At 32.9% G+C, this 26,044-nt stretch overlaps 3 protein-coding genes across 3 annotated transcripts; all 3 read right to left on the reverse strand.

The window, feature by feature from the left end:
• Window positions 1-433: 433 nt before the first annotated feature.
• LOC142546644 (uncharacterized) lies at window positions 434-1,660 on the reverse strand. Its single transcript, XM_075654477.1, has 2 exons — window positions 1,145-1,660; window positions 434-660 (listed from the first exon to the last, which is right to left on the reverse strand). The coding sequence occupies exons 1-2, from the start codon at window positions 1,580-1,582 to the stop codon at window positions 580-582; spliced, it is 519 nt and encodes a 172-aa protein (XP_075510592.1). The 5' UTR covers window positions 1,583-1,660; the 3' UTR covers window positions 434-579.
• Window positions 1,661-6,780: 5,120 nt separating this feature from the next.
• Window positions 6,781-19,746, reverse strand: LOC142546645 (suppressor of RPS4-RLD 1). Its single transcript, XM_075654478.1, is given in 24 exon segments — window positions 6,781-7,703; window positions 7,784-7,809; window positions 7,811-7,882; window positions 8,405-8,495; window positions 8,621-8,659; window positions 8,761-8,852; window positions 9,309-9,408; window positions 9,544-9,630; window positions 10,005-10,336; window positions 11,209-11,415; window positions 11,872-11,958; window positions 12,686-12,766; window positions 12,889-12,997; window positions 13,407-13,463; window positions 13,955-14,025; window positions 14,680-14,787; window positions 14,887-14,987; window positions 15,366-15,432; window positions 16,261-16,341; window positions 16,419-16,520; window positions 16,672-16,716; window positions 17,470-18,161; window positions 18,923-19,032; window positions 19,484-19,746. Coding segments are annotated over 24 exon segments (3,171 nt in total). The 5' UTR covers window positions 19,609-19,746; the 3' UTR covers window positions 6,781-7,414.
• A 4,137-nt stretch (window positions 19,747-23,883) lies between these two features.
• On the reverse strand, window positions 23,884-25,058 carry LOC142546646 (karrikin insensitive 2 receptor CA-like). The gene has a single exon (XM_075654479.1). The coding sequence runs from the start codon at window positions 24,811-24,813 to the stop codon at window positions 23,998-24,000; it is 816 nt and encodes a 271-aa protein (XP_075510594.1). The 5' UTR covers window positions 24,814-25,058; the 3' UTR covers window positions 23,884-23,997.
• Window positions 25,059-26,044: the final 986 nt, after the last annotated feature.

The following is a 26,044-nucleotide window of genomic DNA, read 5'->3' on the forward strand; positions in this document are numbered from 1 at the left end:
AAGCTATGTATACCCAGTTGCTACTTCCAACGAAAAGAAGGTGAAGGCAGGAAACCTTTAGGTGGCTTCGCGCAGAAAGAATGCAGAAATGTTTCACCAAAAATATCCAACGCATAAATTACTCGACAGTTGGAATCCACAAACTTTAGCACAATATTTCCTTTACCCCAGTGACACAATAATAACAACATATATAAAAGTTTCTCTCTGATACATTAGCTAAAGTGTTCAACTGACAACAACTTATGGCTGCGATAATAAGTAATAAATTTACGACGACGCCATTGAAGAGAAGGTAAATTTACATTGAATTTAATTTAAAGATCGGTGGCTGCAACAAAAATTTCACTGTTTTTTTCTTTGAAAATTTTTGGGTGATGCATGATATTCTGAATTAGAATCCCCTATCTACAATCGAGAACTAAATAATGAATAAAACGGCCAATAAATATTATATTATATTATAATAATAATATTATTATTATACATGAGGAACAAAACAAAAGCAGTAAAAAGTCTGGATAAATGAAACTCTCCAAAGAATTGAGAAAAGAACAAACCCAAATCAAAGCCCGTGAACTAGAACAAGAACAAGATGCAAGCGCAACCAATCAATACGGCCAACAACTTCTTCATGCTCCACATTTTCTCGGCCCCGCTCTGCATTTCACATTCACGTTACACGTTATTGTACCATCTAGCTAGCTAATATATTTATTAATCAATAAACCAAACCAATCAAAGTACTAGCTAGAAACGTTTCACAGTGTACTTATAACTGTAACATTAAATGAGTAGATAGTCTAAGTTTTGATGCGAATAATATAGATCCGGGATTAATAATTAGAGCCTAACTACGTGGGCAACAAAGATTAATTTATTCCCATAAATTAATTTTTTCGACCTAATAGTTTCGAATTATTGAAGATTAAAGTAAATCATTTAAGGTTATCTCTGCAGGGAGCACAAGTTTGTGTGAAGTACTCCATTACATGCTACAGTACCACATGATTATTACTGGAAATCAGGTAAATTTATGGGAATAATGTGGCCCATAGTTCCAGATCTGGATGCGTTACGCGTGTGCAAAACTGATTTACAAGCTTGAGTTAAACATCGACAAAGAATTCACAATGACACGTACCTGATCTTTAACAATAGAAGGATCAGGGGCAGTTGCCTCGAAGCTAGGTTCGGGAGCTCCGGTTGGTGGCGCAGGTGGGCTGAGCAGCTCAGGAGCGGGAGCAGGCGCTGTAGTCGGAGTCTGGCTAGGCGGTGCGGAAGCCGGAGCGGGTGAAGGTCCAAGCTCGGGTGCAGAAGATGGAGGCGACTGAACAGGAACGGCTGTCGGTGGTGAACTCACCGGCTCGGGAGCTGGCGGAAAAGTTGAGACCGTCGGTGGAGAACTTACGGGAGCTACTGCTGGAGGAACGGAAACAGAAGGAGCGACTGGAGCTGCAGTCGGAGTTGGAATGGCGGTTGCGGCCGGTGAAATAGTTGGCGCAGCCGATGGTGACTGGCCGCCGACGGTAGCCGCTACAACGCAAATGAACGCGAGGAGGAATCCGGTTTTCCGATCCATGGGTTCTTCCTTTGAGAGAGGAGAGAGCAGTGGAGAATCGAAAATGCTGATTATGAATAATTAAATAAATATTATAATAGTGGAAAAGTGAGTTAATGAGTGATATAAATAGAGCAGAATTTTATTTTAATTTATTTATTTATTTATTTTTTGGGAGAGACGGGCAGAATGTTTTCCAACAATTTTTCCATTTCAAAATTCCATTTTGGTTACTTTAGCATTGGGAAAAAAATACCTCAGCTATCATATCAAAAATAGGTTATGAAATTTCAAAAATTTTATTATATTGATAGAAGCAATATTTATAAGTTTAAAGTAAAATAACGCTTTTAAATAATGAAATTATAAATAAAGTAAGAAAAAGAAGGTAAAAAACTCAAAATGACCAATTTTAAAATATAATCGGATCTATCTAAAGATTATGTAACAATATTGATTTGTTTTTTATTTCTTGCAACAAACATGATATTTTTTCCGGTTTGAACATTATAATAATGACATATACCAAAATATCGATATATAGCAAATATTCAGTATAATTGAGATGTTCTCGATATATTGATACAGTCCCGATATAATTTTTCTATACCGAAAATTTTGGTTTTTAGTTCCGAACCATATCTACTTTAAATTTGATTAAAATAATAGAGATAACAAAAATAAATTTAGAGAGACTCGCCATTACAAGTATAAGAGAAAATTCATCTTAAAAACTATTTTAAGAATTCCACATATATGTAAAAAAAATTATCCCAAAACCCATGGGGATTCCAAATTTTATTTTCCAACATATCCCCAAATTTACTTGAAAAAAATGGATTTATAAGCATAATTTCATAAATTTTTACTCTCCGATATTTATCATCATTGCGTAGAATTTTCCATGCAAGTGACTGATTTTTCTCCATAAAATTATGTGTAAAAATTCAAATACTATTCGAGCAAAAATAATAATTTTGGAAAATATTTTCTTAAAACTTTAACATAAAATAATTTGTGCTTGACTTTTATTTCTTATTTAAAGATTTTTTTTTGTTATACAGGAAAAATGTTGCTAACTTTTTTTTTATTCTTCATGTCATTTACCAAATGGAAAATATTATATTGAAATACAATGGATCGAATTATTATTATTACGATTATTATGTGTTAATTATATATTATTCGATGTACACTTTTTATGCGTAGTGATTAAATTAATTTTGACAGCCGGAAATTATTTAATAAGAGAAGTGATTAAATGAGTGTTAACATTTCACATTTAATAAAACCATAAATTCGCAACGTGAACACCATGTGAAACAAAATAATATTAATCCCTAAAACATATTTCATTTGTTTATAGTGTTTCAAAATTGGGTTGGGCCCATATGTAATAGCAGACTAAACCAGGCTGGGAATGGGCCCATTAAGCATGTGATTAGATTTTGGCCCGCCGTGTCACCCAATGGCCAACGCATGTTTTCATTTATCGTACGTACATTCGTGCCATTGCAGCGTGCAACTTGATTTTCGAATTTCATATTTATTGTTCTTTCCCACAATTAAATTCCTTTTTTTTTTTCACATTCATCTAATGCTAGCTACCCATAGTGTGGAAGGTCCATTTTTAAAAAAAATTATATACGTTTTGTGTTTAGTTTTTGCCTGAATTTGGAGTGTTTAGGCCATGAAGTAAATTTTTGACTGATAATAAGTGTAGGGTTATTAAACATAAAAGTACATAAAATATTTAAATAGTGTGTATCAGATTTAAGTATTGTGTGCCGGTGTTATCAACACATATTCACAACATGCAACGGAATGTATTAATTTAACACACAAATAAACTTTAATAAGTAGAACACGACAGATTAAAATATGCACAAGTAAATACTTGTGCGATGGCACATGATAAAATATTCACCAAAAGATTGTAAATAGTTTACAAAAACCAATATTAGTGAAACTTATGAAAACTATCTTCCTCGATAACTCAAGGAAATAAATTGCATCCAAAGTAAACCAAACCCAAAACAACACAGGCAACTACTGTATCGCCTGAACCGGAGCCCCAAATAACTCTTCAACCAACATTGCACACAAGTGTTATCTTCCAGTGTCTCCAACACGCACGACAACACAGCAAGCAGTGTCAATCAATCATGCAAAGTGCAAACTCTTCACTGAAGTAAATCAGTCGTTTTTTATGCGAAGTTTTTCTGCTCTCCGTTTTCTCTATGAAACCCCACGCATGCCGCAACCTTGATATCTTGTGTATATACTCTCTTTGATCTAAAGTTCATTCCATAAAAGATTCTTACATTATATGAAAACAAAATGTGTAGCATGACACAAACTTTTTTAACCAGTTATATAATATTTAGAAATAAATTTCAATATTAAAACAAATCTTTTTATTTTAGAAACACAAAACTATAAATTATTATATTTCAATATTATCAATAAAAAATTAAAGAATAAGATATTCATTTCAACAATTTTATTTTCTTGGAAGTGGATAATCTATTTTTTCCATATTAGTAAACAATCGAATGATATAAATCATACATAGTATGTTTTATTTGATGTGGGTTGATACGAGACCAAATCATCTGCTATACTTGACGATCAAAATGGTATTATAATTTATTTAAACAAACCTTATTTGCATAAATTATTAAAAATTAAACGTATTAAATATTATAGATGAATAAAATACAATTAATTATTGATAAAAAAAATCGATTAATTTATTTTTAGAAAGAAATCGATATCTCAAATACGATAGATAAATGATTAAAATAATACGTTAATGATTTTTTTAATTGAAAAGTTAACTAATGAAATATTTTATTAATTAGTTTGGAATACAAAATACCGCAGAGGATTTCGTCACCATTTAGACATGAGTTTTCGGACCTAAGACATTTTTACAGCTGGAACACAGGGCGAGGGACCAGGAGGCAGGAATGAGACAAGACTATGGAGAATCCATCATATTGAGCAAGACAACTTGATACAAGATAATTTAATTATATGTATACTTTCTACTATATTTTAATATTATTCAGATATTTGAGATGTGCGTGTGTAGATATATATTTGAGAATAGAACATTCTTATCATCAAATCGGGAGATCCCAAATTACAACACAAGAAAATTAAAATAAAATATTTCCCTTTAACCAAGGTAAATTCGAAGAAAACTTTATTGCTCTACGAGCTAGTAGCCATAATTTCTGCAACAAGAACACTACCTGGATTACCAATAATGAGTTGATTGGTGTCACGAACCAGACCCAGTGAATTACTGATTATTGCCCATACACTGAATCTGTTACTCTCGGTATCATAACCCGCATCAACACCCGATATGAAATGATTAAAGAGAGGTGGTTTCCATATATGATCTGCATGTTGCTGTAAGTTATGCTTTGACATAGCACTTTTCAAATTAAACTTACGAACAAAATCCATCATCGCATAAACCCAGTCCATTCTAATATTAATTTTCTGTCTCAAAGATTCATGTTTACTCTTACAAATTTCATACCAAAGCGCCCACGATCACTAGTTTTCTTGACGTTTCAGATACAAGTTCATAACACCACAGGAATTAGATGGTTCAGATTTAGCCACATTTGTGATTTTAAAAAAAAATAGTGGATCCCATATACTTGTGGTTAAATCTGAATCCTGGATCTACACATGGGGCACTGTCCCCACATATAGGGTAAAATATTCCTAAAAAAGAGGTGTGTGTTGTAGAGATTTGTTGACTTTATTAGGTAACATATTTTTGTGAAGTTCATAAATATGTAACCTTGGTGGAATTTGACATATTTCTAAAGATTTTCACAAATCTTGTACATTTATTTTGCACGATTTTTATTGATATTTATAAACTTTTTCATAGAACCATATATCTTTTGTAATTTATGATTGTGATTTTAAAAAAAAATTATTTGAACTAACTGTTGAACGCGAATAAATTTTATGTATTTAAAATATTTTTATCCGTCGGTATAAATATTCAATATAAAAAAATTTTACTTATTGATTTAATTTATGAAACATGATAAATAAATTAATACTAAATTTGTTACAATTAAACTTTAATTATTCAAATCAATTCTACATATTTATCTAATTAATTGATATTTTAAAAAAATATGCAACAAAATTTTTCAATATTAATATTTAATCAAACTTATAAATAATTTCATTCATTTAAGTAAATTTTTTTTGAAAAAATATATCAATTTTTTATGACATGTCTATAAATAAAAAAATAAACAAAATAATTATTTATACATGAAAATAAAAAATAAGTATATCAAAAAATTTGTAATTATTTTAACTTTATAAATTTTAATATAATATAATTATCATTATATATTTGTGTTGTTAAATTTTTAAAAGTATATCAAGGTATCAATCACACATTTCACACACATACATATATTCAAGTAAATAAAATGTTTTATTCACTATCATATATATATAAATTATGAGTAATAATCAAAATTAAAATACAAACTAACTAAAATTTTAAAAAAATAACTAAACATCAATTATAATATAATAATTAATAAAATATTTTATTTATAAAAATAATAATGAACCAAGAAAATATTAAATATATTTTTTGTTATGTAGCAAAATAAATTTTATTAATTTTTTAATAAATATATGTGATTACAACGAAAAATAAAATGAACGATATTTGATTTTAAACTATTATTAACAATTAAACAAATATGTTTTAAAAAATCTAGAGAAAAAGAAAAACACATGGGAAAATAGAACGAATTAATTAGTTTTCGTATTGGTATTATTCTCAAAAAAATGAAAGTATACGAGTTTAATATATTTCTCACTTAAATATTCATCCAAATTTTTCTCTGGAATCAAAAACATTTTTTGACCGTTTATAATTGTACCTTAAACTCTTAAACTTTAATATTTGCACTTAACTGAATTACATTAAATCATTAAAAATCTATTGACATTTTAAAAACCTCTAGATTTTCTTAAAGTTTTTAAAAATCAAGTTGAATAACACATGGATTTTTAAGATTTAACAAAAGTTTACATCAAATATTACTAAACTTTTATATAAAGTCTAGATTGATTACTTCTAGACTTTTAAAGTTTACAAAAATAATTAAAAGTCTAGAATCAATACACCCTTAATGCAACGAACAGTAAGAATCTTTTAGACGAGTCGAACTCACATACAAGATGAGAGAAAATCTGACTCCAGAATAGCTGGATTAGATAATATTATCACGCCCATTTTAGAAAACGAAGCTTCTCATTTTGAACATTTGGACTCCATGCATTTCCAGGCTCAAAAGCATATACTAGAATGGCGTAAAGACAATCATATTAAAGAAGAGAGCATCTTAAGCACTATCACCACTCCAAAGTTCCTGCGGTGTCTGTGGTGCGCCATGCCCTGCCCCGCCTTTTAATAGGTAAAGGTGGCCTCTGGCTTAGTTCGACCATTTTCACTTCTTTATTGGATGTGCACCACCTATCTTGAGTTAATAGAGCAATCAAGCATATTGTCGACATTATCAATATCACGTCACTCCATCTCTTAAGAAGAGTACCAATGGTAGGATTCAGTCTATTGACCGATTTCAAACCAAAAGAGCAGCTAATTATATAGTAAATCTATGAAACCTGACAACTACACAATTTTTTTATCGAGTCTACCTGAAACTCTATATAGTTGATATATTTAAAGCCTTGATACACAAACTTACGACATTTTATGAAAAATCAGATTTCAAGAATTTCAAGTTCAGACACTAGATCGTTTGACTTACCTATTCAAATTGCTCAATCAGAATAGGTGCTCAGTGCAGCCAGTACTGATCCTGTTGTTTCGAAAGTTGATGTCACGTCAGGGTAGCCTTTCCATGATGTGTTGACCTTGAGACAAGGATACATCCAACTCTTTAGAGAAGATACAAAGTTGTTAGGATCTGATTCCAGAATTGCTTCCCAATCCACCTGGACGCCAGCTGGAATACTTCCTGTGAACTCCATATTAGCAGCAAGAAACAAGCCAAGCAACACCACGAATCCGACAACGGCAGATCCTCGAGACAGTGGCATGAAATTATACCTAAAAAAGGTAATTCAACATCAACCGTGACAAACTGAAACCCTAAATATTCATAATTCAAATTGCAGTTCTGAGCTTACCAATAATATGTCATTCTTAGAATTGCCTACCCTTACATTCTCAAGGACATCAAAATCTGTTGACCCAAAATTTTCACCACAATACGCATCACAAAGTGCCTGGATATACAAATCCATCAATTCAGAGAAGCCGGAGACTTGATCGCAATTTAGAAGGATTCAATGAGATTAAGCTAGTTTGATGCATAAATGCTTAGTTTGGTGCATAAATGCTTAGCTTAAAAAACCACCTTACTTTATTAAGCTGTGTTTTTAAAAGAAGCGATTTATGTTTAAACAGAAAAAAAAATATTTTTGTTCAAAAAGCTTCTTCATCCACAAAGACCGTGAAAGAATATAGGATCAAACGGAACACATTGTCGCAGGCCAAAGAACATGACATGCACAGATGCACAAGTATGTAACAGCATCAATGAAGTCAAGTATGATAGTGCGTGAAAAGATGTCACGGAAGCTAATCACTGAATTTGGTGAAAGCACGCTGTCCCAAATCTAACCAATGTCCTAAAGGGAGAATTCAATCCGTGTATATGGTGTCGTATGATTTAAGAGAAGACTTATGAAGCAGGTGATGAAAGACTCGAGACAGTACTTGACAAGCCCCAAGTTCGGAAGAGATACCTCCCACGAAGAAGTCATTTCCACCTCAAAATCATCCCATCTCGCAGGTGTGCAAGGCGTTTTGATGGCAAAGTCAAAACCATTATCACCCCTGAAGGAAAGAAATGAATCAGCAAACATAACCCTTGGACATTAAGCCAGCACCAAAAAATCAATTAATAAATAAGTCAAAAATTATAATCAATCAACAGTCGCCAAAAAGGAGTTGTAACATACGATTTTACTAGGGTGATTCTCGTACCTTCAAGATCCTTCCTGAAATAAGAACACGAGAAATTTGAACATGAGTACTTAAAAAAGTGGACCGCAAAAACAAAGGAATACAATAATTAAGGAACAATAAAAGAAAAAGATACCCCTCCACTGCTGTACTTTTACAGCAAGTAGCCAACCAGAAGTCCCCACCCACAGTTCTATAAAGATCTGAGCAGGATTCTGCTTTCAGTATCTGCGCATTACATGTAAAGTAGTCAACGTAAGTAAACAACACATATACAATGCAAATAGTAAAAAAGATGTTCCATAATATCCACAACAATAAACTCGACTCTCCCAATAGTAATGACTAATTATTTAGAATGACAAGTGTGATTCCAAATAGAACCATACTAAATCTAAATGTGATCATAAATGCCGTCTAAAAAGTAAAATCGGATGGATTTCTCAGCTTCTCGGACCAAAATATTAAATATCGGTATTGTGTTGCCCCGCTCTTCACCTTACTCAAGGAGTACAACATGCCTATCAAACAAATTTCTAAAAGCCTAACCCTTCACCGTAAATAACTAAATCAGAAATGACTTTCTAATTTGCAAAAATCAAGAGAACGTTATAATGTAAATGAAAATCAAGAATGAAAAGAACAGTGGATGATAAGTGTCCACGAGACAACAATATAACTCACTTCTTGCAATTTCTCATCTTCGTGAAGACTTATCATGTTGTCCTTCTTGTCTCGCACATGCTTATTGTTGTTTATCACTTCTTTAGCAACATTCAACGCTCTGCATATCACAAACAATGATATTGTTTTCAGAAAAGAGTTCAATTTAGAAAAAAAACATAAAAAAGATTTTTTTTCTCCTAAAAGAAATAAATAAAAAGCTCCAACTTATCAGAAAGAAAGATATATTCTTCACCTTTGAAAATTGGGAAAGTAGCGCACAACTTTGGCTTGCCCGATAGTTAGTGGAGTGTGGGAACCAAATCCAGAATTGAACTCCTCACTAAATCACAAGAATGTCCAAAAATCAGAGACAACAGCAACCATGGTTTGCTGTGTCAATATGCATACATACACATACATATAAGCATATGTGCAAATTCATGCATATTTAACAATTTAATTTCTCATGATCAGAATTTTTCTCCTAATTAGCTATCACAGAAGCCCTTCGTTCTACTCATGACGGATTGGAAAATAACAGATAAATGTGGCCCCGAGCCTGTAATTAAAGGCGACTTTTCGTCTCCAGGGCAAATTGAGATTCTTCAAACCAAGAATAAGTACAAACCGTTAAAAATCACAAGGCTGATACATACACATAGAAAGGCCCTTAAAGTTGGCAATCTTTGATGTAGTAAATAAACTAAAAATTACCTCAACTTATTAACCCATACAACTGGGTCACATGGTTCAGATATCTGCCTCCATTTGACGGCCAAAGAATAAACATTGTGCCATGACATTGAAGGATGCCCAAATGATCTATCATCAGTCGTGCTATAGGACACTGATGTTTCAGAAAAACTGCTAGTGCTACAACCAGCACCCCCTCTGTTCTGACTAGTATTGGGTTTTTCTTTTCTCCTGACTTTCTTCCCCTGCTTCAAAGTGCCTTTATTTGACTGCTTCCATTCATTTTGAAGCAAACGCCAAACTTTTGAAACCTTCTGTGCAATCTCGATAGTAGCGAGTCCTGCCATTCGGTACTGGTGCATTTCATGTATAGATGAATGAATCAGTTAATACAAAGATATAATTATAGCAGCAACACCAGATTAAAGAAAAAGAAAATAAAATGGCAAACAGTGACCGGCTTCAATGATTGTTAAGTATTTTGTATAAGCTTGTATTTGTTACAATACCAAGTTGATGTTGCTTCCTCTCCAAAATAATGAAAATGCCACAACAATCACAACCATGTAGAATGTGTGGTAGAAAAACAAAGGATCAAATCGTGACTCAATCCACATCACATTGCATGGTCAAGTTCCAATTTAATTGCATTATAGATTATCTTCCCGGTAGTACCCACAGTAAAAGTATTTGACATATTATACTTTCCCATAGACACAACACCAGTTGCATGCTGAGCCTAGTTTTGAGTTCCATAATATATTGTATGTATATCTGTACTTATGTTTGTAGTTCATTTGACAATCCACCCCAGTTCATGAAATAATTCTTGTTAAATAAATGAGTACGCTAGTTATCCCTCGTAAGATATAAAACACTGATAATTGCTAACGTGATCCTCAATAGTCAAATGTCATTCTAGCCGAACGATTAGAAAAAACTAGAAACATGTGCATGGCTTGCCCCACCTTGCAGTGAGGGAATGAGAATCTAACTCACAGAGTATCTATTGAAGGGGAGGAAGGCATATGAGTGACGTACATAAATTGAAGGAAATCATCATGAAATAATATTTTTCTAAATTGTGCCCAATGTCTGGAAATTTGGTCATATAGGTGAACTAAAGCTTAAGATAATGTAACTTCTCGTGAAAATAAAAATCGGGCAGTATCATGTTGAAAAATTATATCTTTTTCCTATACCAACTCATTTGAATGTGAATCACCTGACGTCTATTGCGTAGGAATCCTCGGCAATGATACTGAATCTTCTTGCCAATAGAATCTGCACATTGTAGAAGTGTAGCCTTTTGTTTTGTGAGCGCAAATTCTTGCCTTTTCAGCCTTCCCTTTCTTAAAGAATCCCGCAAAGGAGGTTGCCTGTACACTTTTTCACACACATTCTTCGGATGCAGCCTTTTGCACCAATATTCCTGGGAAAAGTAGGGAGGACTATGAATAACGAAACAAGAATACAAAACCCTTTTGCAGTCTCATTTAAGAATAAATCCTCTCTCCAGTCAAACTTTTTTAGCTAAATTGAATTGGATAAACATCATTCAACCACAATTCCATCCTCTCCAACAAGAAGCTCGTTCACAACTCACATTCAAACTAATGAACAAAACACATGATCCAACATTTACAGTAAACAAATGCATCCATTTACTAATCACACACAATTTACCACTAAGCATCTCTAACAATGCTTTGCGTGAATTATATAGCTATTTTACTTGCCATGCATATCGGTCTTCTCTTTGGTTCTATGCTAATTCAAAGTTCATTGGTGATACAAAATACTTGGGGGATCCAAGAAAAATATCATGTAAAAAGATATGACTGAAGGAAATAGATATGGAAAGAAAAGGTTATGAATCATACTTTACCTTAAATAGGGGATCTATATCACCATCAAGGTTAAACCAACTAAATTCAGTGTTGTACTTTGAAGCCGTGTATAAAGCAATTTCTTTCTGCAAAAACATAGTAGAAAAGTTGCACGAGGCAATGGTTAGCTCCAATAGTTCTGATGTCTGGATAAGATGCATATATATCAACAAAGTAATGAAGAAAAATAGAAAATGCTTGTCCAAGACCAGCTACCACAATTTATTAGGTCAGTGTCAACAAACTTCACATATTTAGACAATTTCCATGTGCTTATACTCTAAACTTGTAAGATAAACAGTTGTAATATACCTCCAGAAACTTCTATATAGACTGAATTCACCAAGAATTCAACACCTTCTGTAAAGATAAGGATTTGATCACCATATATTACGACAACTCTAAGGCAGTGACATCAAACAATGTAAAGGTATAACGTCTATTAAACTAGGGCGTGAAATTACTAGAGAATTTCCGTTCACTTTTCCATCTTGCCTCTGTAACCTCTGCATATCTCTCTCAGAAACCACCTATTTAATTAAATTCAGCAAAACCCATTACCGTATGAGGAACCAAGATAGGAAAGAAAACAGTAAATGCATCTTTGTTTGTCATTTGCAGTAATGCTATCAAACAATTTAAAATTTAAAGCTTTTATTAGAACCATGGGAAACAATGGATCTTCTGAAATTTTTCGACAGCACACAAGTTGTGTCTCTGTGGAATTTACACAAACATTTTATCAACTAAATTTGTAATAAAAGAAATGACCTGAAGCTTTTTCCAATGATATCACAATGAAAAATAAATCACCTGGTAGAAGGCTAAACACTGGAGCACGAATTTTTCCATTGAATCTAATTCAATATCTAAAGCCGCATCATAGTCCTTCACCTGCACGATGAAATTCACAAGATGTGAGGCTATAAACTAAAAAGGAATATTTACATATTAACAAAACCACCGAGAAAGTTAAAGTGCAAAATGGAACAGGGAATAGAGAGAAATTCTGATACCGCCTCTTTGAATTCCCCAATGGCATGATAACAAGACGCTCTTAAATAAAGGCATTCAATATTGGAGCTCTCAATGCTCAACCCCGCCGATAATTCCTTAATTGCATTCCTGTAACCATCAATAAGAAAATAAACTTGGAGATCAGTCAAAAATGTAATACATGAAAACACTCTGCAAGAGATGGTCGTATCCAACCCAAGCACACTATACGTGATAATACATAAACATAGATGCATTTAAATTATTGAGATTTATTTTAAAATATGTGAGATAATCAAACAAATGAAAACATAACACATTGGATTGGAAATGAAACAGAACTGACAGGAAATGTACTCGAAGATCGAAGTTGCAAAATAACTTAAACAAAAGCTTCAGAATCGCGAGAGAGCATGATCACAAAACAGATTTAATTTTACATTTTGGGTTCCAAACACTCGACAGTAATTTACAACAATTGGCACTTCTAGCTTCATAGAATTACTATATCAACAACGGATGCTTCCAAATTTTTTACCTGTGCTCTCCTATCCCGTGGAGTAGTAGCCCACGTAGATGATATGCTTTGGCAAACCTACAGACAAAATAAAATTTTCAATATGCTTCATCTACATATATGAATCAAATCTAATTATACTCAACCCCCTCAAGCTTATGAGACTCTTTTCCACTATCAAAGCTGGGAAACGTGCAACTAGGCTCGTTAAAACGCTGGTGAAAGATTAATTGTTGACAGATAGTGGCCAGATGGCAGCATCTAGAAAGAAATTCAACAGAAATGCACAAATTGTATCCCAGGATCAATATTTAATTAAATACCCGTAACAGAAATCCATACGGGGAGCACTAGATGAGATAACAAAAATGGAAAAACACAGTGATGAAATTCGAAACAAGTAACATAATGGAAAGAAGTAAATTCAGAACATAATTTACCAAGTAATTGTTTTACCTCAATGCGTAGTATTCAGTCCCTCAAACACCTTATCAATCAAACATTCGGCACTCATATTGGAAAACACCAGATATAAGCATGGAAACTAAAACATCATACAAATTCTGTACCTGCCATCAATTTGAAGAATATCGTGAAGGCACTGTAGAGCCTTTTCTGAATCTGCCATGTCTTGATGAAACTGTCAAAAAATTCAAAACATCACCTAGAATTAGTGTTCATCTGATTTGATCAGATAACAGGTAGGAAATCTATGTGCTTTCACAAACTTCCATAAACTGAAAGGATTAAGTGTCACAAGCAAGTTGAAAGCAAATATCATTCTAACAAATATTGAAACAACAAACTGTGATGGATTGTAAATATGGATTAATTTTTTTCCAGAAAATCACCATGTTCCTTCATTTCATAGCAGAGGAACAAGTTGAAACGCTGTTGTGGATCATCACAGGGTGAAATAAATGGGATATGGAAGTATGAAAGATAATTGGTGTCTGACAAGTTAGTCTATGTCAAGGAAGATAGGTTAGTCTGAGATGCTTAGAGACGCGTCTGAATGAAAATGTTTTCATTATAATTTAACAACGCTCCCACATGAGGCATGTAACAAATTTTAGTTTACCACATGCATTATCATTATAGTTTCCAAAATTCAGAAACACGGATGAAAAGGAAGCATTGAGTTTGTTTTCCATTCTTTGCTCTCTACTTGCAGAAAAATTAAGATATTTGTTTGGTTTCTAAGGGTATGATGCATACCTATAAGTTGTGAATCATTCTTTGCAGGTGAAAAAGGTAAGAACTCGTATACAACTATGCATGCACTCAATAATACCTGTGTAAGATGAGTCCAAGCCTCAAGAAAATTTTGATCGATTTGGATTGCTTTCAGGTGTGCCTCTTCAGCTCTTTTATATTCACCAAGCGAGGATAGAGACAAACCCTATAAAACAAACCAAACACAATTTACCTCTACACTTTTTGTGTAAGCCATTAACTTTGCTGAACATAAGCAACTGAAGCTTAGTTGTTGTGGACTGACCAAGTAAGTGTACGCAGATTTGTTATCTGAGTCAACATTTACACATGCAGTTAAGTCTTTAACAGCAGCTTCGTAATCCTTAAATTTAAAATTTACAATACCTGCAAGTTTTTATATTAACGTGATTATTTCTGTAGCGCCTAACAAAGTAACAAGCGATTTAAAGGGGGGGAACAAAAGAAGGAAGGAGCCTTCATCTTTCATGATAAGCACAACGTGCAACAAACAAGTCTAGATGCTGGAGTCCTAACGATGTTAAAGCAGAAATCATCTGCTTGGCCAACATGAAATAATATCTCATATATCTGTTATTTGAATAGAATCAATAAACCACCTTTGTCCAGACTAGAAGAGATAGCCAAGAACGCGGGTTATCTTTATTTAATTTGAAATACTGTGATCTTTAAGAACATGATAAAGGCTGAGGTAATATGGATCAAATCATAAAACAGCATATATTATTGAGTCATCGTAAGTACCCCTTTCATGCAATATGTCCACCGAGTTTGGCTCAAATTCCAGCGCTTTTGTCAAGTCAGCAATTGCCTGACACCAAGAAATAATGGGAAGGTTAATGCCTACGAAAATAAGCGAAAAAAGACACCCACAGAATGTGCTTGCATAATCACTAGTTTGTGATATCTCCACAATGATCCAGTTGATCATAAACTAAATATCAGTGCAACTCTCATGTAATACGCTGATATTTATGGTAACAAAATTTCAACACTGCTGGCCCCCCACCCCCAACCAATGCCTCAAAAAATCATTTCTCAAAACAGCTAACTGGAAGCAGCGAAAACAAAGCCAAACATTAACACCCTTAATCGCTTCCTGGAGAAAGAAGTGATAAAAAAAATTGTGGACGTCTACTGAAAATGACAAATCAACATACTGCTACAAATTTTATAGTTAGTTAGAGAATGTGACACATGTTAAACGAAAAATGTCATGACATATAACATATGTAGAAAGTCAATTATCACTATGATTAGAGTATCAAAGCATAATAGTGAAATTAATGATTGTTCAATGAAGTTATCAAATGACAAAAACAGAGGCCAATGTTGAAACCTCAGGTGTCCAGAATGGGGGCTGTTTGCTGCTTCTTGAATATGTAGAACATACAGTTTTTCACACAATGAATGCTGCAAATTGCTTTGATTGAAATTTTATAGAGGGTTTGATGGAGAAAGTTAAATTTGATCAAATCTGAGGTCTTTATCAATAAAGATTGGAAGGAAAGGAAAACCAGCTTTCTCAGTCACAGAAGAACACACATAACCAATTTCAGAGGAACTACATCAAAGGAAATTTAACTAACAAAAATTCCTTTCAAAAAGATGTATTCAAAATAAGAGAAAGTAATTCTACCTCAGCAGATTCTCCCAAGGCCGCTCGGGCTTGCCCTCTACGTTTCCAAGCCTCGCCAGCTAACGAGTTTGATTGTATTGCCTATTCAAAACAACCATGTTCTGTATCCAACTTTAAAGACTAAGTTTTACCCTAATACTGGATTTGTAGAAACATACCTTTGTAAAATCAGCAATAGCAGTATGTAATTCTCGTTGAAAAGCATAAGCTGTTCCCCTTCCAATTAGTGCCTCGGGGTAATCAGGATCTTCCTGTAGTATCTGAAACATGAAGCAAAGCATGAATGCCTGAGAAACAACCATTGCGGCAAACATTATTTTTGCGTTCCAACCGCAAAACATGGAGAGACATTGAGTTTCTGAATTGTATGACAAACTTGAAAACAGGAAATAAAGAAAAAAAATTATCGACCTTGTCGAAAATAGATATAGCATGATCATAGTTTCCATCATTAACCTGCAAAAATATAGAAAAAATCATAACTTACTGGGTAACAAAAAATTCACAATATCCTTCGACGAGTAGAACACAATAGCAATCTTGAAACATGCTGAATCATTTAATTAACAAAGCACCAGCTTCAAAATGGTTTGCTAATAAATTCCCCCAGTCTCAAATAAACCATTAGAAATCTGGCTCTAGGTGTCTTTTGAAGGTAAATGGCCCACTTATCATGACATAGATAAAGTTATTCGATTTCTTAGAAAAGTGAGATGATGGGCTAACAAATCACTTAATTGATGAAACAGCAGCAGTAGGGTACAACACAAAGTCACATGTTCACTAATTACTTTTTGGTACATCACAACCTCAAAGATACAAAAGTACCAGGATTCATGTTGTTTTTCCTTCACATAGTATGAAACATCCAAAAAGAAAATTGCATTATCCTCAAAAAAAAATTAGAACATTAATTTCCCAGTCAAGAGTAACTTCCATCAGTCACGCATATTCTGAACTCTCACTGTCATTTTATTGAATACATACAAAGTCAAATTGCACCAAAATGAAAAATGGGCATACATGAAAGTTATGAATGGTAAAAACAAAACGAAGTATCTACTTAATAACAAGGAAAAATTAAACAAAATTAACATCAAACTAATTCTGAAACATTAAAAGCCAAAAATCGCTAATTCAAGTTACGATTACTAACCAGAAATGGCTCTATTTTACTTATCATAATACCAAGAAATCGGTGGAAATTACCTGCGCAATGCCCCTTGATAATCTAAAATCTACATTTATTGACTTATTCTTTGATATACGCGCAACACAGAACTTTTTGCTCCTTTTGTCCTCGTCGAGCAATTCATGATGTATGTCGGATATATTAATCGATGAACTGCAGATATCAGACAAATCAATAGAATCATTAGAAAGCACTGAAGAATCAATGCATGATTCGGCTGAATCACTCAACCCAGACTGTCCTGCAAACTTGTCGTATATTCCATTACTCTTGTTAGACATCCCATTAGTCTTGTCACACACCCCATTAGTTTTTCTTTCTTGACTCTCTTGAATTTTGGTTGATCGACTGTCAAGCACTTTAGTTCCATTGACATTAAGACCTGACTGGTTTTTCACTCTGTCATTGACCTCCCATTGATCACTTGACTTGCTGAATGGTTCAAGTTTTCCATTTGACCTGACATGGCTGTCGGATACTTTGCTTGATTCCGTTGAAATACTAGATTCAGATGCCGGGAATGACGAACCAGCTAACTCCATCTCATGGTTTGAAAAGGTAGAAGTAGAACTTTGTTTTGCAATTCTCACGAGATCTTCCAACTCCAAAAGTTGTTTTAGATCTGCAGACTGAGAAGCAGAATACTCATAACCTTGCTCCCACACTGAAAGAGCTTCCTCTTTCTTTCCCAGAGCAGAAAATGCGTGACCTGGAACTCAAAGAATTCAGATCAGGTTGAGGAAATGAATGCTCAATTTTCAATATAAAGTCACGTCGAATAAAACAATAAAATAAGCTTTTAAATTTAATAATGACTAATGAAATTGATTGAGTGACAGTTAAAGTTTTTTTGATTTGGAAAAATCACTAGCCCCCTCATACAGTTACGGCAATCATAGGAGAGAACTCTGCCTAAAGAATGCACAACATTCATCTTTTCCATAGCCTAAATTTATAACTCTACACCTGGATTCAAAGAATGCAATGAGACATATAATAAAAGGAACGTTCACCAATTTAAAATCTTTAAAAAATTGCGTTGTATCCAACAAGTACGATCTACGCTTGGTTTACATTAAATTTGGCAGTGAAAATCATGTTTTATTATGTGTAATCCAATTTTAAACCAAAACCAATGAACTACAAAGACCTACCAACATTTTGCCTCAATAATTATGCATGCTCACTCTGCAACATTTAACACCAATGATACACCTTGAAGATAACTACCCTAGCATAAATTCTTTATATTTCTGCATATCGCGCATGTATTAGCAAAAAGTTTACCAAAACTAACTCACATTTTAAGGCACTCTGTGAACCTCACCTAACACTAAGCAGGGATACTGAAAATACCATTTCAAATTCCATGCTTGACCCTAGTATATTTTTTCATGAAATCCGATTCCATTGTTTCCCATCAACCAAAGTGAACTCATTAAAAATGTCCATAAATGATAGAAAGATTACCTTTTAGTATATAGGCTTGGATAAGCGTAGGATCAAGCTTTAACGCCTTATCGCAATCCTTTATCGCATGCTTATGCAACTCCAATTGGCTATAGCAAAATGCTCGATTGCTGAACTCACATCACCACAATGAAAACATAAAAAGTATATCAAATTCAGTAGAAAAATTTCCGAAGATCCAATCAGCTAAAGCCGAATGCTCAATTGCTGAATTCAACATCAATACATCGCAACAGAATTTATTTTTTATTAAAAAAAACTAGTGCTCCAGAGTTAGCACTAAAATAGCAAGTCTCCTTGTCTGCAACAAAAGCGCTTGACCACTGAACTCAAAATCATTACAACAAAAGCCCAAAAATCAAATTCAACACATCATTTCACAAAACCCAACCATCCAAAGTTAGTTTAGGTAACATGACTAATAATCAGCTAGAGCAAAACGCTCGATTGCCGAAAGCCACACATCATAACCAAAAACCAAAATAATAGATCACTGCACGAAATCCAATTATTTAAGAACCAACAATAAAATAGCAAAACAAAATCCAAAATCAAAATCACCAGAGGTCCTGGATAACGCAGGAGTGAGCAAGGAGAGAATCGAGAACGCGGATTGCCTTTGACCAATCCTTCGAGCAGCACAGCTTAGCAAGCTCAATCCGCTCCGCCGCCGCGGCCGTCGCCATTGGCAACAAAATCTGGATTAAACAGGAGTGAATAGATCAGATGCGGTTGTACGTAATAGTTTCGCTATTTGCTCGTGTTTGGGGCGAGACTCAGAAATGAGGGGCAGATTTGGAAAGCTGGAATAAGAAGTAGTCCGCGGGCAGCCGGAACAAGGAGATTTTGACAAATATCACTCACAGAAAGGAAGGACGTCGTGGTAATTTCAATTAACGCCGTCGGACACTAGACTGCCCAGCCCGCACGAAAAAGCCCGTGATAGAAAGTTTAGTCAACAGGACCAGCCCGATTGAAATAATTTCAAAAAAATAATATAAAAAGACCCTTTATATGAAATTGTATCTACATCTATGGGAAAAACAATAGCCGATTTTTCTCCTCTTCCGAACCAAAATTTTTTTTAAAAAAATCTCAAATGAATATTACTGACTAATAATATGAATGAAGTGTTCTTATTGAAAATTCATTATCAATAATAATTTTTAAATTAGCTAAGGGCAATTTATTAAAATTCATGAGATTTTAATGTGCTGTTTTTCATCTCAATAAGAAATTAGAGTTTAAACCCGACTTCATATTAAACCAACGCCGAGCCGATTAAGAGGGTCTCTAAAAGTCGGTTTGAGACATGTTCTGAGATTTAGCTAACTCATCTTGAACCAGTCTCATTAATTATATATACACATAATGAGTATATATATACATATAGACATAGTTTGGTACATGGGATAAGGGAGAGATTGATAAATAATTCTCCTTATCTCATGTTTGGTACCTTTTTAAAAAGCTCATTATAATATCATAGGCCCTTTATAAATAATTTTTTAGAAATATAAAATATCCCTTCTATATTGTGTGATAATTTTAATTTAATGATAAAATACACTACAAATGACTTAATTGCCCTCAATTTATAAATGATTTTTATAAATCTATGCTAGTAGGTAGAAATTAAAATCAAATAAATATTTTTATTTATTTTTATATATTATATAATATGATAATTATATAAATGAATTCGAGATAATTATATAAATAATTTTTATAAATTCAATAAAATTATAAATCAGGTACGTGTTGACGTACGTTCATATGTTGTTATTGTTTAGTATCGATAAATAATATTGTGTTGAACGACGGTAAATCACCGGAATGAGTGATTTGATATTATATTTGTTGATATTTATTATCGTTGATGTTATTGGCTGTCGTTTATTGGAGACGTCTCGTTGATGTTGTTCGATCAACGATATTGTTGTCGTCGGAGTATGAGTGCGACGTATCGTTGATGTTGTTCGATCGATGATATTGTTGTCGTCGAAGTTGGGGTGCGACATATCGCTGATGTTGTTGTTGCAGTAATATGAGAGTGATGTCATTGATGGTTTGATTGTCCAGAAACAACAATTGGAGTATTTCAGTTATAATTTATGTTATTATTAATATAACTGTTATGTATTACGATGATGATTGTTGTATATGCTCATCATTTGGGGGTTGTTTCAGTTGGACATGTTGCAGAATTATGCCGTGAGACATGATAGAGATAAAGGACTATGTGTGTTTAGTCAAACAGTCTTCTAGCCTGATAGTGTACAAAGACAATATATCTTATTTTCTTATTTGAATTATATGTATATTTATTATACTGTTTCTGCTACACTGGTATAGATAGTGTGATGATTGCATTATTTTGTCGTATGTACATTATATTATCATGTCGTTGAAAAGAAATTTTTTTATGTATATGATATTATATGTTGTATGATTACGTGGCGAGATTTGAAACGCCACAACAACACACGTATAATCTCATCCCTAGTATTTTCATAGCCAAAAACCTCAAGCAAAAACAAATGAATAAACGGTGAAGGCCATTTAAAATTAAAATCAATTCGCTCAAAATCTAAAATATTTTTTTTATTTACCCTCAATTAATTACACATAAAAATATTTATTTGACTATGAAATAATAATCACATTTTGACAAAATATCATTCTCTTATCACGCACACGTAATGTGTGGTTCACTTCTTAAATTTGATAAACGTTGTGATTTTATGTTGTGTATTATCGTGATTTGATTAAGATATTTGAATTATGGATTTTAAATTTATTTTTTATGCATCAAACATGAAATTCACTCTCAATAATTTAGACATTTATAGTATACTATATAATATTAATAAAACAAGATAATTGAATGGTAGTCACATTTGGTGTAGTCTTTTTCTTGATTCCAAAAATCTCATTTTACACATTTAACCCTAAGGCATATTTAACTTTCCAGAATATTCTTAAATTTTGATATTTTATAATTAAAAAAAATTCATGTTACAAAGTCGCATATCATATTTAATTTTTCTAAATAGCATAATTAAAGCAGAACTTTCAAAACCAAATATGTACACATATATATTAAAGAGTAACCACATTTGGTGAATCTTTATTCTCAATTCCAATACTATTTTTTAACACAATATGTATTTAATTTTATATCCTATTTAATTTTGTTGAATATTGTAATTAATGGAAAATTTAAAAATAATATATAATATGCATATAATGTCACATACACAACATGTGTACACAGTCGTTTGTATTTATTAACAATAATGACTGATTTTAAATTCATGTAAAATAGATAAACTCCACTCGTATTCATCCATTTAAAATACAAAAATACTATGATTCATAACCTAGTATTTAACCAGTGTGATATTCGTGATGAAAGTATTAAAAATTAATTATTATAAAAAATAATAGATATTTAAATTGTAAAGAAAATATAATTATAAAAAATAAAAATTAAAAACTATTTTTTCGTTAATTTTGAAAAACTTTCTTAAATACAACGTATGTCGATTAATTGTGTTAGTCTAAGACAATGACATGGTTCTTATCGTGTTTAATGTATTAACGTCGACCATCAATTTAAATACATATTTAGTTATTTAAATTCCGAGAAGATATATACATTATAATTTTTTAACATGTGAAAAACAAATATTTTTAAATCAAATTCAATAAAACTAATGAGAAATATATTTTTTTCAAAATTCAATAACTTCGTCTAAATTCTCACTCACAAACAATTTTGTGACATGATACGTGTTCGACACATTTGAAGGATAAAAACAATTGCTTCATCAATATCTTTATCCAAATAGGTTGTGATTTTATCAACAAAATCTATCCATAATGTACACAACATTCTAATATTCCTAAAGAAAGTGAAATATGTTATTATAAGTAAATTATGTACGAACCAGAAAAGTTATTTTATTAATATTTACTATGTGTATTTCAAAACAATGCCAATAAGTTTTATAAGATGTCCTCTAATAAGATGTGTACTTCCTTTAGAATTGGTCTATCCTTTCCATTACGAGATATTTTAATTTATACTACCTTGGATCTGTGAACTTTGTAATATTGAATAAAATTATCACATTAGCAAATGCAAAAAAATAATTAAAATGTTGTACAAATAAGATAATAAAATTTTTATTTCTCGCTCATGAAAGACGGATTCTAAATTTAATGTCTCGTTGTTTCCATATGTAAGTAGTTCATAATAACGAACTAATATAAGTTTAAACGTCCATTGTAACCTGGAGGGATTTAACTCATAAATGGTGCTGAAAAGATGAGTAATTTCATATTTCGATTTTGGAGTACATAAATTTAGTAAGGTAAATAGAATAAAATTGGTTTCCAATATACTATGAAACAATGCATTGTTTATAATTTAAAATTCAAATAAGGCATCCCAAGAGGGAAAAAATTATACATTGGGTGCTTTTGACAAAATTTTACCATGCATTAACTCTTTCAAATTATGAAAATCTCGAATTGCATACATTAAGTGTCAAACATTTCTGATTATTGAGGGTAATAGACATGTTTATTGAGGGTAATTTGATGTATATTTGACTCTTTTGAATATCTCTCTTTTAATTTTCTTGGCTATCTTATTTGAATTTTAAGAAGGCAAACTAAGATATACAACATACATATGGTTTTGGAAGAAAATTACTAAGCATTAATTATTTCAAATTAAAGTAATCTCGAAATAACATGCATTCGAGGTCAAACATTTATGATTACTAAATGGTAATTTAATGTTCCGAAAAACATTCTTTAAGTTATAACTTTTAATATTCAATCAATTTTTTAAAGAAAAATTAAATAAAGTAATTAAATATTATATTTTTTTAGTAATTAATTTGGACGAGAACTTTAACAAAAACTCAAATTATATATATATATATAATTAATTATTAATAATATATATGTGTGTGTATAACACTAGATAAAAAAGAATACAACCGAATCACGGGTCCAAAAACATATGCAAACAAAACAACACGCAAAAGAGTCAAAAGCCATCAAGCCGCAATGTCATATCTAATATGCCTGAGGAGCACCGGAGTGACGACATCCGGCGAGCTCAACTGCGGCAAATGACCATCGGTTGACATAACCTCGACGATCGATTTACCACCAAGGTTTTGGTGGAGGTACTCGGAAACCACTACTGGCACAGCCAAGTCATTCATGCTCTGTATAACGTGACACGGGACTATTACATGGCCTAGATACGGTCTCATGTCGCTTTGAAATATTGCCTGTGCTACGCTTAATGCTATGTCGGGTCTCATGTTGAACAAGGTTCGACTAAATTCTTGAACAGCGACACCTTCCATGTCTCCTCCGACGGCTAAGGGTGCGAATCCAGCACACCATGCGTTGTAGTTTGATCTCATGGCATTGAATAGTTGCTGGAGATCGTCTTCTTCGAATCCTCCATAGTAATCCACGTCGTTCAGATACCTGGGAGAGGCAGAAATGGCCACAATCTTGGAGAAAAGATGAGGATGCGTAATTGACGCGATGGCCCCAATCATCGCCGAGACAGAATGGCCAACAAATATAGACGACTGTACCTGAAGCTCCTCCAGTATCGCGATCAAATCGCGCGCGTACCCCTCCAGGCTCGAGTACCTCTCGAAATCAAAGTAATCCGGATTCGTCGTCCCGGCTCCCATGTTGTCGTAGAGCACCACGCGATAATCCTCGACGAGGTGCGGCAGGAGGTGCTTCCACACAGATTGGTCGGTGCCGAATCCGTGGCCAAGGACTATAGTCTGCAGCTCGCCGGAGCCTAGTACCCGCACGTTGTGGACTTCTTCGGCGATTCCCATTTCGAAATTCGATGGTGATCGGTGGTTGGTATATCGGGTTTAGCGTGGGAAATGCGTGGACTTGCTGGTGTTGTAGGCTGAGATTGGGACACAGGCACGAGAGTCTGGACAGTGACAGAGATGAACAGAAACAACCACATGAATTTTCGGATAAGGTTTCTGATCAAGTCATTAAATTACTGTCTCGTTTTAAAAGAGAGTTTTGGTGATAAATACAAGTAACAGCGAGACCAAATCTGGTTTTATTTGATGTATTTGTAAGTAATTGTAAATGACACAAATTCACAAAACTGAGTAACTTGATTTTATTACTCTTCCCGCCTATTGATTTGGATGGGTGTACCAAGTTTTATTACATAAACAGATGGTATTGAAAACTAATACCGTTTGCTTTAATTTGAAGAAAGCTGGGCCAAAATAAATCCAGCATTGTTGGCAAGGAATCCTGATAAAGATTTTCTGGTCCCATGAGTTAAAGATTTAAGCGCCCGTATTGCAATAACAGATAGGTATTTTGTCAAACGATCTCACGAATATTTATCTGTGAGACATGTCAATGCATTAAATTGCAAAACACGCTAGTCAGATAAACAAAATTAGGCAAGCTCTACGTACACACTCACCTATGATCGTTGGCCAAGTATTCATCTAGTTTCATCCACTTGAACACATGCAATAATTTTATTATATTACTTGGAGTTCATTATAAATATCAAGAAATCCGTACACTTAGAATTGTTCAAAAAGGTCACACTTGTCGGATTGACCCGTTCTGCCAAATAGGTGAGTTGGATTAGAAAATTTCTAATCCGTATTAATGGCACATGGATACTAAAGATAACAATGGCTATATCGAAAACCAACCTCGTATTAAACTCGTCCCAACGAGATAAGTCTCGAGTTTAATCGGATCCGACCCGTACACACACACACATATATATAATTATTAATAATAATTTTTTATATTTAATAATAATATTTTATTCATAATTTTATTTTATAATATTTTAATATGAAATAAGTATATTAAATATGAAAATATATATTTAAAATTTTTATTAATTATTAACTGAATAAAAATTGATAAATTTTAAATATAATTTTTTTAAAAATATTATTAATATAAAATTTTAAAATAACTGTAATTATTAATTAATTTTAAAACATTTTATTTTGTATTTTAAAAAATAATTTTGGTGGATTCCAGAGTTCAATTCGGATTAGACCTGTC

The sequence above is a fragment of the Primulina tabacum genome, chromosome 5, assembly GCF_025594145.1.
Source record: "Primulina tabacum isolate GXHZ01 chromosome 5, ASM2559414v2, whole genome shotgun sequence".
Classification (NCBI taxonomy): domain Eukaryota; kingdom Viridiplantae; phylum Streptophyta; class Magnoliopsida; order Lamiales; family Gesneriaceae; genus Primulina; species Primulina tabacum.